Raw genomic sequence first — 13,947 nt, forward strand, 5'->3', positions numbered from 1 at the left:
GCCCCAGTAAAGAATCAGGGCTTTCCTTTTTGCTAATAACCTGACAGTGCTAAGAGGAAGAAAGCAGGAAGATTTTGTTGCGAGTCCAGGTTCTCGAGGGGCTCTGATGCATCTAGTGTCTTCATTTGTCTGGTGCTATGCTAACAGCAAGCAGTGGAAACCATTCGTGGGATCTCTTTTCCATTCTCATCCTCATTTGCTGTCATTTTCCAAAAAAAAAACCCACAAGTGCCTGTGGAAAGTGGTATGTGTTGTCCATGTTTCCAGTCTTTGAAATACCTGTTGGGAGGCTTCTTCAGTCGGCTCTGGAAGGAGCAGGCTGAATCTGTTCCCAGTAACAGGGCAGGAAACCTGCCTCGCTCGGAGGTGGCAAGTTGCTCTCCAAATTACCTGCAGAGTGCGGCTCTGCCCCTGCAGGTCTGGCTTCGGATGCCTGCTGAGATACAGCACGAATGATGGCTACTGATGGGCAGTGCTGTGAGCAGCCTGGTAGCCCTTCCAGTATGGCATGTCCTTGTGCTGGGGCTCCCAAGCTTTGCTCCGGTGTTTTTGGCAGCATCAGCAAGTCTTTGCTGCACACAGGTGGCATTTGGCTGCCCTGACGAGGAACGAGTACAGGTACCAGGGTTGTTTGGGAACCTCGTGATACAGCCCACATCCTTCAGCACGGAAGGGGCAGCAATATTTCTAGGTGCTATCCGAAGAGGTGTTGTCTGCCCAACGGTAAGAGAGCGTTTTAGACTTCCAGGGGATGCTTCTGTGTAGGAGCGTCGGCACCTCTTGTCAATGAGGGGACTTGCCACAGGAGAGCAGCATTGCAAAGCGTCCACTGCTTTCCTAGGAGCCCTGCAGAGCCGCCAGAGCTTCCCTCGTAGAGCTCCAGTGCCTCTGCCTGCAATGCTGCCGCACGTCCTCGTCCCTCCCCGTCGGCCTCCTGGAGCGAGGAGCTGGGAGAGGCCACGATGACGAGCCAAATACTCTGCGGGGCGTCGTGTGGCCAAGGGAGCTTTATGCAGCTTGGCATGAAGATGGCCTCCGTGTCTGTTACGGGGAGTATTTGGGCTCCTGGTTTTGTTCCCTTGTGTTGATTCCTCTCCTTTCTTCTCCCCTCAACCTCATGTCCTGAGCCAGCTGTAAATAGCTGCGAGCATGGTAGCTAAGGGTTGTTAGGAAAATGTGGGCCCTGCTTTATCACCTGCCGTTTGTGTGAAGCTGCTGATAAAGCAGGAGAGGTGGGAGCCCTGCCCTGGCGCTGAACAGGGGTGTGCTCAGACACAGAGGAGGCCAAAAAGGGGCCAAAAGAGGAGACCAAAAGAGTCCGGACCTGTGGGCTTGCCCTGAAGCTGAGGGCAAGCAGAAGCTGCTCCCACGTGTCTCTGTGCTGAGCGTTGGCCGAAGTCAGCGGTGGTCTGTTTGCAGAGGGTTCCCAGCCCTCTAACGAGGGTGATAATTGAACCGTCCTCCTGCCAAACCCTCCTGGGTTTGATTGGCATCCCGATGCTGATTCGTTCTCGTATTGGCTTTCACAGGGGAACTCACAAAATGCTTTTTGAGTGAGTTTGACCTTGAGCTCGCTGCCTTGACCTGCTTTTCACTTCCTACAGATGGAGATGCTTGTTCTCCTGGGCATGTCATGGATGTTTTCCAGGGTAACACAGAGCCTTCTGAAAGGCAGGTTTGGGTGCTGCTTGCATTATTCCTCACCCTAGTGCATTGTTCCCCGGCCCGAGAAGTCTGCTGTCCCCCTCCCCAGTGACACGCTGCCGTTTCTTCTGCAGAAATCAAGGAGGTGGAAAAGCAAACGAGAGGGGACAGATGCCAACAACCGACCCATCAAAGCTGCCGGAAAAGTTATTATACAAGATATTTCCTGCTTGCTGCCCGTGCACAAGTTGCTGGGAGAGCTCTACATGTGAGTATCAGCTTAGGATCCTTTCCCAAAGGAAAGCAGCTGTCTTTGGCATTGCTGTGCTTTAATCCTTCGAATGTTTGAATGTTTCCGTACCTTCTTCCTTTACTCTTGCCTTGCTGCTTTCTTATGGTGTCCCTCTCCCCCTGTGAGAGGGGACTCGTCTCCTAGAAATCTGAAAAGCGTGGTGGAAGGAATTTGTGGTGGCGTATTGTATGCAGAGGTTGAACTGGTGCTCCAGCATCATCTCTGCAACTGTTAGAGGTTCAGCTTTTTGTAAGCTAGAAAGATAAGTTATTGATACAAATCATCTCTCAAATCTTAAAGATTATCTCTTAAATCTTAAAGAACTCCACAGTTCAGTGCACAGCTTAAAAAAAATCCCAATAAATGCATATTCTCATACTCTAAAACTGCTCTTGGCTCATAAGGATTTTTAATTTCAGAAGTATTTGGAATGCCTCATTGCCTCGGAGACCTGATTATACATGCATGCCAGTGTCTGTGCAGCAAGTTCTCCTACCTTAATGAAAAGGATGGAGAAGTTCTGGGTTTTGTTTGTGTGTTTATAAACAAGGAGCGTCTTCTTCCCAAAACGTCTAACTCAGATAGCTGTAAAATCTCTTTTTGTGAGTTTTTTGCTTCCTTAGCTTTGGTAAGACTCTCTGACCCTTCACAGTTTTCGCTCTGTAGGCATGCAGGGAAGAAGCAGGCTGCTCTTCTTAAAGGAGGCAACAGAGGAGGAAAAAAATCTTCTCTCTTTTCTGTATTATTAAAATGTTCTTATAAATGTTCTTTAAAAAGACCTCTTGGAACTTTCTTCTCTGGATATCTCATTTGTAAACAGCCTGAGTCTTTTCAATTTGCTGTAAGATCTTCAGCAGTTGAAATTTCTAGAGTCTGAGGAACCTTCCTGGTGATGAGCAGGAAACCTGGGTTTTCCCAGCCCACCTTGCCAGACACTGTCTCCGTGAGGGGTGCGTTATCTGGCTCAGGAACAGGTTGAGCACCAGCCTGCTGGTCCGCAGCGTGCAGCTGGGCCCCTGCAGTCGAGCAGAGCAGGCCAACAGGCTGGGTGGGAACAAGGCCACGTCTCTGCTGGCTTCTAGGGACAGGAATGACTCTTGGCTTGGTGGTATTCTGGCACAAGTTGGATCCAACATCCTCATGGAAGTGGTGTCTTAGGACCAGGCTCGTTTGGAGCTTGATGCAATAGCAGCGTGCTAGGGAAGGTGAATAGTGGGGTTGCCGGAAGGATGGCAGTGATCCCTGGAGAACAGCAGAGGGCAGGATGGGATCCTCATCACGCTTGCAGGTTCAGATCAGCAGGTTCTGGACTGCTCGCTGCTGCCAGAACCACATCACCCCTCATCACCCCACCTCTGTGGGTACCATGCTGACCAGAGAGCTGATCTATCTCCTTTCTTTTCAGCCTGAATGTGAATAATATCCAGGAGACCTGCCAGAAGAACGCTGCCTCAGCCTTGGCCGTTGGACGGAGGGATCTCGTACAGGTATTGTGTTGAATCAGACCTCTTTCTCAGCATGCTGTGCCACCCTCAAACTGCTTGTGCTGTCACCTTGATACCCAAACAGCCAGCTAGGCTCAGCACTTGTTCCAGGGAGTCTGAAATGCTCAGCAAACTGAGGCCTGTGGACCAGCTGCGGAGGTGCTCTCTACCTCCTTGCTCTTGGCATCGAGAGGTCCCTTCCCAGGGCTGCCAGCAGGGTGTTGCACACATTCCAGGGTGTTCCTGCAGGCAAAGCTGGGGATGCAGCCTGCTTTTGAGTCTGCACAGGAAGTAACTGTGCACAAAGCTGCCTGGCTGCTGTTAGTATTTTCATCGGTGGTTTTGCCTTACGTAATCATTCCCGTTGTAATTAGCTCAGCATTCATCCGCACTGGCACTACGTGCTAACTGCAGCTCGCTTCTCCCCAAGAAAAGCCTGAGCCCAGAGACCCAGGCTTCAGCTAGTAATTGGAGAAAAATGGCCATTTTGGCTTGTCCCTTGCCGTGTGATCAGCCCACAGCAACAGGCAGAGCTTTTGACAGGAGCTGGCTGTGGCTGGCACTGCCAGAGGAGCCTGTGCACCTCTCCTGAGCTTTTGGCTCCCCCTAGCTCTGGGCAGGAAATGGCCAGAGCCCTACTTGATCTGAGCAGAAACCAGCTCAAGCTGTTGTCTTGCTGTCAGGTTTTTAGCTTCATGGTGGGCTCAGCTAGAGAGAAGGTAGGTCTAGTTACCCCTGTGCTTCATTTTGCTGTCTGGTTTGCCTGGAGGACCAGAGCTTGGGTGGAATAACTTCAGCAGGACTTTTCTGATACCTGTTTCTTGCTATGTTACTCCCTGTCCCGTGTAACTCCAGCCTGTCTTGCAGCTTGCCTTGTTCATGGCATTCGTGGAGACGTGAGCAGTGGAGTTACATATGAGACATGCTCTGTGGCAATGTATGAAGTGGCGTCTTTCCAGGTTCCTTTCTGTGCTCTCTCGTACTCGGGCCTGTCCTTGTTTCAGTTTCTTTGCTCAATTTCTTTCTCTACAGTTCACAGTGAGCAGCTGTAGGATTATGGTCGCTGGCTGTTCTTCTGGGTACTTGGAGCACTTGCATTGTCCCCACAATTCTTCTGTGTCATCAGCTCTGGTTGTCTCCTCTCTGATTTGTTGTCTTTCCACCATCACACTTTCCTTTCCTGTTTTTTTTTTCATGCCCAACTAGGAACTTTATTTTTCCCTGGCATATCATGTTCTACTTGCTCCATTTTAAAAAGGCACAGCACAAAAACCAGTCCTAGATTTGATGCAGTCGTATGCCATCATTGGTATGGAGACTGAAAAGGTGGAACTGCTTCCAGAGTAAAGGGAGGCGAGTGAAGAAGAAACATGGCATGTGAAAAAGTTAAAGTGTTGGAGTAGAAATGGCAAACTGTCGTCCTGTCTGCACTGAGCAGTGCTGGGAGGAGAGGTGTTCAGTAACGCAGCTCATCAAAAGATGCATTTTATGCAAATAGTGATGCGCTGGTAAACTTTCTGCCACCGCACATCTCTGAACCTAGGAACTGTATCAAATTTAAACCCTTTTGTGGTTTGTGAACGTAAAATGAACTAACAGGTCTGTTTAAATTCTCCTGTTAAACTGTGAGGAAGAATAGTCTGTGGTTTAACCCAGTCTTAAAGCAAGTGGGACAGAGAAAGCATCAGCTTTGTGTTACTCTTGATATAACTTGTCACACCAAGGCTGGAACTGCTCCCTCTTGGTTTGAAAACACAATAAATAAAAAAATTCCATTATTATTTATCTTTGAGTGAATCTGTGCACACCTATACCCTCGGAGTCTGGCTGTTTCTAATTGTAGCTTTGATGCTTTTCCTTCCTGTCTGCCAGGTTTGGTCACTGGCCATGGTAGCCACTGATCTCTGTCTTGGACCGAAGTCTGACCCAGATTTGGAGATACCTTGGGCACAACATCCATTTGGACGTCAATTACTGGAGTCCCTGTAGGTCTCTGAACGCTGGGGAGGGACTGGGAATGGTTGCTGAAGCAGAGGGAGCCCTTCATGACTATGTATGTTGTACGGCATCATTTCAGCCTTGGAGTAGTGCCACACCTTGTCTTTTCTCCCTCTCTCAAGCCTGAGGTGCATCAGGACGGGAAGTGTGTTTATGCAAGTATGTTTATGACATGCAGGAGGCAGCATTTGGCCTCCCATCAGGCATCCGGGTGTCCCTTGGCTAGCGTTGAGCAATAGCCCAGGTGCAGCTGGAGCTCTGCTTTCCAGCGTGCCCGCGGTGCCTGACTTAGAAGTAGAGATTTGGGGTTTCTGCTCCCCACCTCCTAAATGATTGCGTTGGCTCAGCTGCTTGGTTCACCTTCAAATTCACTGCTGCCATAATAGCATTACTGGGAAATCATTCCCCTGGTCTCAAAGCCAAGTGCTAGCCACAAAATTCTTCCTGCCAGTGAATCTGTGCAGGAGGGAGAATTACTAGTAATTAACTGTCTGCTGATCTGTCCCACTGGGAGACGCAGGATTTGTGTGCTGTGCTTTGCATACTGCGGCTTGACCTAGCTCCCTCCTGCTGGGCAGCAGCGGTGGAGGGGAGCACGGGTAGTTCTTTGCTCTCAGTCTTCAGAGCAATCCAGAAATTTCACAGCGATCCAGAAGACCTGCGGTGGGATTTTTGCCTCGGGGTCTGAATGCAGGATGCTTGTGGGTAGAGGGTCTCATCAGAAAGGTGGTGTGGCTCGGGGTGAGTTTAGTGGCTCGAGCTTGAATAGCCACGAGTCCTGTGGACCTTGTTCTTAATGCTGCTGGGGTAATCAGGCCACAAGTACTGCTGGATTGCCAGAGTTCCCATCTTTCTCCCACCTCTTAGGCCATGTGTATTTTCAGGAGGAGGACTGTGCTCCTGAAAGGTGTGGCAGAAGAGACAGCCCAGTCCTGCAGAGCACACGTGCCTCCTGTGGGCACCGATGTGCCCAAATCAATTCATGCAGCAGGCTTGAAATTCATTGCCTTGGAGTCTCAATGCTTTTGCCGCTGACCTCTGCCCAGTCTCATGCTCTGTCTTTCTCATTTCCCAGGCTGGCTCATTACTCGCAGCTCCACGACGTGCAGACCCTGGCCATGCTGTGCAGCGTGTTTGAAGCCCAGTCCCGGCTCCAGGGCTGCCCAAACTCCTCCGGCCCCTTTCCTCAGCGTGCCTCCAACCTGGCCTCCCACAGCCGATACGTATGACAGCCGTTTCTTTCCCCTTTGTCTCAGATGTCTTTGAACATCTCTCACGTAGATGACATGATTTCCTCTCCTTTCCCCCTTAACAGCCCAGCTTTACTTCCTCTGGCTCCTGTTCCAGCATGTCAGATCCTGGACTTGGCACCGGAGGCTGGAGCATAGGTACCAAGACCTGGGGAGTAGAGAGAGGAATCTGCCTCCCTTCTGGCCGAGGTCTTAGACAGCTCCTGTGTGGGGGAAGGAAGGGAGTTAGCACTGGCTGTGACTGCAGATGTGCTCTGCCAGGGCAGCTTTCTGTGCCGTGGCCCACAGGGTGTGCGCTGCAGCTCTTTGGCTGGAAGTGAGCACGGCTTGTGGTAATCATTTTGGTAGTCCCACAGTCTTGCTCCTTCTCACTCTGGGCTTTGGAGAAACTGCCACAGCCCCTCTAGACATGCTGAACTGGAGAAAAAAAAAAAAAAAGAAGCCTGGCTCTTTGCAACCTCCCTTCAGGTATTTCTGGACATTGGTGAGACCTTCCCTGAGCTCCCTCTTCTCCAGGATCAGCAGCTCTCTCTGCCTGTCCTCATAAGAAGGCTTCCTCTTAGCCTTTCCTCCAGTCCCTTAATCACCTCTGTGACCCTTCTCTGGACTCTCTCCAGTAAGTCCATGTCTCTTTTGTACTAGGGAGCCCAGAACTGGACCCAGCACTCCAGTGCTGAGCAGAGGGGCAGGATCACCTCCCTTGACCTGCTGGCAATACTCTGGCTAATGCAGCCCGGGACACCAACGCCCTTCTTTGTGGCGAGGACATATTGCTGGCTGACATTCAGCTTGGCGTCCACCAGGACCCCCAGGTTCTTTTCTTCTTGTCTGCTTTCCAGCACGTCCTGGTGTCTGAGGCTGTTCCTCCCCAGGCGCAGGGCTTTGCATTTGCCTGTTGAGCTTCACGAGGTTCCCCTTGGCCCATTTGTCCGGCCTGTTGCTGTCTCTCCGGCTGGCAGCACAGCCCTCTGGCATATCAGCCGCTCCTCCCAGTTTCGTGTCATTAGTAAACTCTCTGCCACATCATCCAGACCATTAATGAAGACGTTGAACAGGACCAGACCCAGTGTTGACCCCTGGGGCGCAGCACTAGTTACTGGCCTCCAACTAGACTTTGTTCCCCTGATCACCACCCTGTGGGCCCAGCTGTTCAGCCAGTTCTTAAACCACCTCTCTGCTCAGCCAGCCCTTGCTCCAACAGCTTCTAAGAGGATCTTATGGAAGACAGGGTCAAAACCCTTACTGGAGTGAAGGTAGACAACACCTATCCATCTGCTCTCCCCTCGTCTACCAACCCAGTTATTTTCTTGTAGAAGGCTATCAGGTTGGTCAAAAATGACTTCCCCGTGGTGAATCCGTGCTGACTGCTTCCGATGCTTTTCTTGTCCTTCGTGTGCCTGGAAATGGTTTCCAGGATTAGCTTCCTCGCCTTCCCCGGGACCGAGGTGAGGCTGACCAGCCTGTAGTTCCCCTGATCCTCCTCCTTCCTTTTTTTTCAAGATAGGAGTGACGTTTGCTTTCCTCCAGTCTCCTGGCACCTGTCCAAGGTGCCCCAGTCATTCACTGATCACCAAGAGTGGCCTTGCAGTGTCATCAGCCAGCTAATGCCACAGGATTCGGGGTGACAGTCATCCCTGTGCTTTCTTCTGTCCCTGGAAAAGCAGCAGTGGTGGGGAAGGCTGGCTTCTTGGTAGCCCTAATGACATTTCCTGCTGATCTGTGAGGCTGTCAAAAACAAGTCATTCTCCAGGGTCACGGGGTTGAAGCTGGGAGATACGTGGCCTGGGGCAGCATCAGCCCTGTTAGCAGCAGAGCTGTACCCTTCCAGAGCCTTATCAAGGCATCTTTGACATGGGAAACAGTGGAGGATGGGGGTTAACTTAACGGGGCGGTGATGGTGTCTTGTAGCAGCTATTAGCAGTCGTCTCCCTGCCTCCAGGGCAGGACCTTGCTACAGAGGCCCCTTTACGTAACAGCAGCCCTGTGATGGGGATCTTCCCTCCCGGGAAAGAGGAGCCCAGGCCTCCTGGGGTTAAGGTTCCCATGCGCTCTCCAAGGGGTTGCCCCAATACTTCTTGTCTGAAGAGGAAGGCAGAAGGGATTCCTCCGTATGAGGTTTTTGCAGGGTGTGCTCACAGTCCTCTGGTGTCTGCAGCCAACAAGGACGCGGAGCAGGCATCCACGCCCTGGTGCGAGTCCTCGCCGGATGACTTCCGCTACGGCAACCTGACGTACCCCGATCCTCGGGAGCGTGAGAAGGACCAGCATGAGAAAAACAAAAGGTAGGTGGTGGCATGCCTCGGGGCACTCGGGTGTAGGGCTCTGTGCCTGAGCCGGCTGGAGCTGTGAAAACAGGAGGGGAGCAGCAAGCCCGCTCCTAGACCTCTTTACTCAAGTAGTAATGTGGAGAAAAGCATCGTAGTGCAGACCAGTCTGTTGGGATTGCAGGTATGCACCTATAAACGGCTGTGGTGGGGGCCCCAGAGGGTAGTCTCCCCATTCAGCACGCCCTTGAGGGCAGAACGAGCGGGGGGCAGCCCCGTGGGTGTTCACCGGTGTTTCAGCAACATGTGGCAAGCAGTCTGCTGCTCTCCCGGCGATGTGAGCGGGTTGCGTAGCCACCGCTGGGAAGAGGATTGCAACCAGAGTCGCTGAGAGCGCACCGTGCGGGTGACAGTACCGTTTGACCCTCTAGGCTCCTGGATCCTGCCAACACTCAGCAGTTTGATGACTTCAAGAAGTGCTACGGAGAAATCCTGTATCGCTGGGGCCTGCGGGAGAAGCGGGCCGAGGTCCTGAAGTTTGTCTCCTGTCCTCCTGACCCCCACAAAGGAATTGGTGAGTGCCTGCTGTGGCTTGTGTTGTCCAGGCAGGGTCACGGCTCTGCCTTGGGGCTCGGGAGGGTGCAGGCAGCGTGATGAAAGTACCCATTGCCCTGCCCAGAGGTGAGCTCTGCCAGCAAACAGCGTTAGCTCAGGGTGGCAGTGAGGTTCGCAGGTGCTGGTGCAGTGACCGTAGGCTGTCACATCTCCAGCAAAGCTGAAAATTCCTCCTAGGCCTCTGGGAGAAGAGGCACTGGGAGGAGAAACGTGGTGAGAGGTGCCACAGGAGTGGTGGCTGCTTGCTTGGCTCTGGTTGCAGCCTCTCCTCGTCACGTGGGATGGCTCCCGGGCAGTAACTGCAGTGAAAATGGGTGAGTTCGGGCACCACGACTGCTCCTCCCTGGCTGGCAGTCAAAACATCAATACTGCTGACATTGAGCGTGCCCTGTGCTCCCCACGATAAGAAACAAAGGCTCTTCCTGCTTGTTCTTGGTTGCACTTCAGAGAGCTGTGAGGCAGATGAGGGCAGCGGGAAACCTTCCTCTCCGCAGCGTGTCCCAAGCTGGAAATCTGACACGTTCTCACCCGACAGCCATTTAGCCATCGGGTGGGCCAGCCTGTGCCCCAGTGTGCCGACTGTCCTCCTCACCGGTGGCTGGTGTCTTGGCTCCTCTTCGGAGACCAAACCGAGATCCATGAGACACAAACTGTCCTCCCACCCCGAGGAGGATCCCTCCGGGACTGACTTGAGGCAGATCTCTTGGGCGGTGGGCTCAGGGCGCTCGTCTGTCTTTGCGGGATTTCTTTGCCCCCATTGCCACCAGCACTAACTGTCTTACTCTCATTTTCTTTGCTCCCTCCAGAGTTTGGTGTGTACTGCAGCCACTGCCGCAGCGAGGTGCGGGGCACCCAGTGTGCCATCTGCAAGGGCTTCACCTTCCAGTGCGCCATCTGCCACGTGGCCGTGCGCGGCTCCTCCAACTTCTGCCTGACCTGCGGCCACGGCGGCCACACCAGCCATATGATGGAGTGGTTTCGCACCCAGGAGGTGTGTCCCACGGGCTGCGGCTGCCACTGCCTGCTCGAGAGCACTTTCTGAGCCAGGTGGGAGAGCAGGGCACACCATGAACTGGATTTGATATTTAATTTCCAAGCCATGTTGCATCAGCTCTGCCCCGCGGTGTCTGGAGATGCTGCAGGGATGGCGCAGGACCTCCTGGCGGTGCGCTGCAGGGACGTTTCCAAGTGCTTCCACTATTCCTGCGCTTCCCGGGCCGCTTTCAGACCGATGTGACCAAACTCCCGGTGTCCGTTGCTGGCGATGGATGCCAGACCACAGAAATCAACTGCTCCTGCAGGAGGGTGCGTGAGCAGGGGCGAGTCTCTGCTGGGCTGAGGAAGAATTAACAGGCTCCTTTGGAAAGCACTCAGCGGGCAGAGCCAAATTCGTTCTGGCTAGGTGGTGCCTTGCCAAGGGCCCCAAAGTGATCAAGAGAGTCTTCTTCACACACTTATTCCAGAAATAATTTGATTACAGAAATAATTTGCAAGCAGCAGTGAGCTCGCCAGGCTAACTGCACGCTGTGCTTGGAGAGTGACTGTGCTCAGAGCTCTCGGAGCGACAGGGTCCTTATTTTGAACGGCTGTTTACACGATTTAGGTTACCCCATAAAGCAACAGAGTGACACTGTGCTTTTCAAAATGATTTCCTAAACGGCTTCCTCCTCGCTGGGCAGTAGCTGCAGCTGGTGTGAAAAGCCAAGCTCCGCGGCCAAAGTCCCCAGGGTTTAGCTGCTTTCCTCCAGCACTTTATTACCCCGAAGTGTCTCCGTGCTTGGCTCCGGCAGGGCGGAGCAGTGCACTTTAGCTCGCCTGTCCCTGCCTTGTCCGTGCCTCGTCCTCGTGGCTGGGAGAAGCAGCTGCCTCCCCAGGGGTCTGCACCCCGTGTCCCAGCCCGGGTCTCCTCCTGTGCAGGGCAGCACCTGAGGGCATTTTGGAAAGCCTCGGCTTCCTTCTGGAGAAGACACGAGGAGGGCGCTTGCTCCTTGCGGCTCGTTTTAGCTGCAGGGGAAGTGATGAGTGATTTCAGATGAGCTGCCGCAGTGACTGGGCCAGGGAGGCAGCAGTTTCCAGGGGAAAAGGGGTTTCAGAAGGGTGTGGGATTCACGCAGGTAACAGGTTTGTGCCTTTTGTCCCTGTGGAGCTTTGGTTTGATAACGTCCCGCTTTGATCCCTCTGTTTGGGGCTGCACCTGCAGACGTTGTGCACCTTGCTGAAGTTGTGCGCACACAGCACGTGCAGCCCCTGCCCCTCCGCAGCAGCCTGCACCTTGAGCTTTGATTTTGGGCAAACGTGGGGCCAGGACGAGCCCCCTGGAGTTACCCCAGCCCCACACCAGCACCCGTCCCCCCGCCGCGCCACCTCGAGCCGTGGGCTCCTGCAGGGGACCAAGCAGGTGCTGCGTGTGAACCATTAAAGTTATTTTCCTAAGAGCTGTCCGCACAGAGCTGTGCTCGCTCTCCACGGGGAGCCCCGAGCAGCTTCTCCCCAGGCAGTGCGACCACGCTGTCCCCTGTCCTTATCCCCGTACCCACATCCCCTGGCTCCAGCAGCCCTCCCGTTCCCCTGGGAGCGACGTGACCGCCCGTGGGGCTCGGCACAGCTCTTGCAAAACACACCACCGCGCTGCTGGAGCTGCCGGCACGCCAAACCCTCCATCCTGCACCTCGGGAGAGCCCCGGGCGGCGTCCGCGTCCCCAGCGAGCAGGCGGGTGCCGTGGTCACCCCGAGGGTGACACCCGCGGCGAGGGCGCCGCTCCCACCCTGCGCCTCGCTACTTGACAGCCGCCCGCCTCGGAAGCGCTTCCACGCTCGAGAGCCCGCGTGTAGGCTGGAAGGGAAAGGAGACGTGTTATTTGGAGGTGACAGGCTGACGGATGGCCGTATCGACGTGCGTTACTGCAGTTCGTTACCGGCTATCTGCGCAGCATCTGGGTACCTCGGGCGGAGGGCGGCTGGTGCTGCACGGGACGGTGGAGAGGCGCTGGCCGAGGCTGTTTGTGCAACCCCGCGGAGGGAGGTGGAATTTCTTCCCGGACGCTGCGGGCGCTCGTCTCACACCCTGCAGCGTGTGCCGTGGCTGCTCTGGGAATGGCGTTGCTCAACGCGGCGGCGAGCAGCGCGAGGAGGCAGGCAGGGCTGCTCCTCGCCCGCCTGGAGCCTGGCGAGGGCAGGAGTTGGTGTTTGCGCCTGGCAGCCCCGGCAGCCGGCAGCCCCAGCCCCTACCTGCAGGTCGGAATAACGATGTCAGGTGCAAGGAGTTCCCCAAATCCTACTCCGAATTTCACCCCCAGCTTGGCGGGAGGATGGTGGTGGTGATGGAGGAGGTGCCGCTCCGTGTGGCCCCCGTATCGGCCCCTTCCTCTGCAGCCACGTTAACCCAGCACCGCCCGTGCCGTGCCGCAGGGCCTGATCCTGCCCCAACCCCAGCGGCACATTCCTGCTGTCCCCAGCGTCCGTCTGTCCGGCCGGCAGGTGAACCAGTCCAGGCACCGCGAGCATCGGTCGGGGCCAAGGAAGTGCCCGTGGGGGACGGCCGCAGGCGGGGTCCCTGCGCCTCCCCGTGCACCCAGGGGTGCTGGCCGCCCCCACGGGCACCTGGGGACACGGTGGGCTCTGCTGAGCCCCCCACACCCCATTTGGGCGCAGCAGCCTGGAGGTGCCCCAAGGCTCCAGCTGAGTGCCCTGGCCTGTCCGGATCCGCCTCCGCCCCCACACTCTCCCAAAAATCCTAAAATGGGAGCCGCCCTGCCTCGACAAAGCGCCGAGCTCAGCACCGGGTGCTGGGGACCCCGCTGACGCCCCGGGGGAGCCCCAGGTCCGGCCCCACAGCCACACCGGGACCCCCAGCTCCATTGTGGGTGCCATGGGGCTGTCACCCGCCACCCTGGGGGTGCCCGGGGACCCCCGGCCCCATCAGCACCCTTTCAGCGAGGACGCACCACCCAGGGACCCCTCTGCCCCTGTTGGGATGGAAAACGACCCCAAAACGAGGACTTTTTGCCCCAAGCTGCTGCCCCGCAGGTCTCGGGGCTGGGAGGGAGGCGTCGCGCCGGAGCCGCAGCGAGTTTTGCATCCGCCTCGATTAAAGGCTTCGCTCAACGCCCCGCGGTGCTGCTGCAGCTCCCCGAAATCCGGGGGGAGGCCGGGGCAGGGCCGGGGGGGCCGCCTGGGTCGGCATTCCTGGGCAGGGTGCACCCCGCGTTAAGGCTGGGGCCTGGCGGCTGCGACGCCAAAATTTGCCGGTGTGTGGCCGGCCCTCGGGGTGGGGGTGTCACCCCAAAGCGGCCCCCGCAACCCCAAACCCACCGCGGCGGCTGGGGTGTCCCCGTAGTGCTGCCGCCCCCCTGGGCTAATTGCGAAGGCAACGTTTATTAATTAGTGGACGAAATCTGCTG

At 55.5% G+C, this 13,947-nt stretch overlaps 1 protein-coding gene across 6 annotated transcripts in view; it reads left to right on the forward strand.

Annotated features, from left to right (window-relative positions):
* The window catches only part of WDR59 (WD repeat domain 59), a 48,422-nt gene extending 37,227 nt beyond the window's left edge, over window positions 1–11,195 (forward strand). For 5 of the 6 annotated variants that reach the window (XM_083851895.1, XM_083851898.1, XM_083851896.1 and 2 more), the window contains 8 exons: window positions 1,779–1,912; window positions 3,342–3,423; window positions 5,293–5,405; window positions 6,494–6,641; window positions 6,734–6,806; window positions 8,824–8,950; window positions 9,364–9,506; window positions 10,354–11,195. In XM_083851895.1, coding sequence (XP_083708021.1) covers window positions 1,779–1,912; window positions 3,342–3,423; window positions 5,293–5,405; window positions 6,494–6,641; window positions 6,734–6,806; window positions 8,824–8,950; window positions 9,364–9,506; window positions 10,354–10,589 — 1,056 coding nt within the window. In that variant the 3' untranslated portion in view covers window positions 10,590–11,195. Of the gene's footprint in view, window positions 1–1,778; window positions 1,913–3,341; window positions 3,424–5,292; window positions 5,474–6,493; window positions 6,642–6,733; window positions 6,807–8,823; window positions 8,951–9,363; window positions 9,507–10,353 lie in introns of those variants that run through there. The other variant, XR_014589131.1, reaches the window with a different exon arrangement.
* Window positions 11,196–13,947: the final 2,752 nt, after the last annotated feature.

Source organism: Anser anser, assembly GCF_964211835.1.
Source record: "Anser anser genome assembly, chromosome: 11".
Lineage (NCBI taxonomy): Eukaryota > Metazoa > Chordata > Aves > Anseriformes > Anatidae > Anser > Anser anser.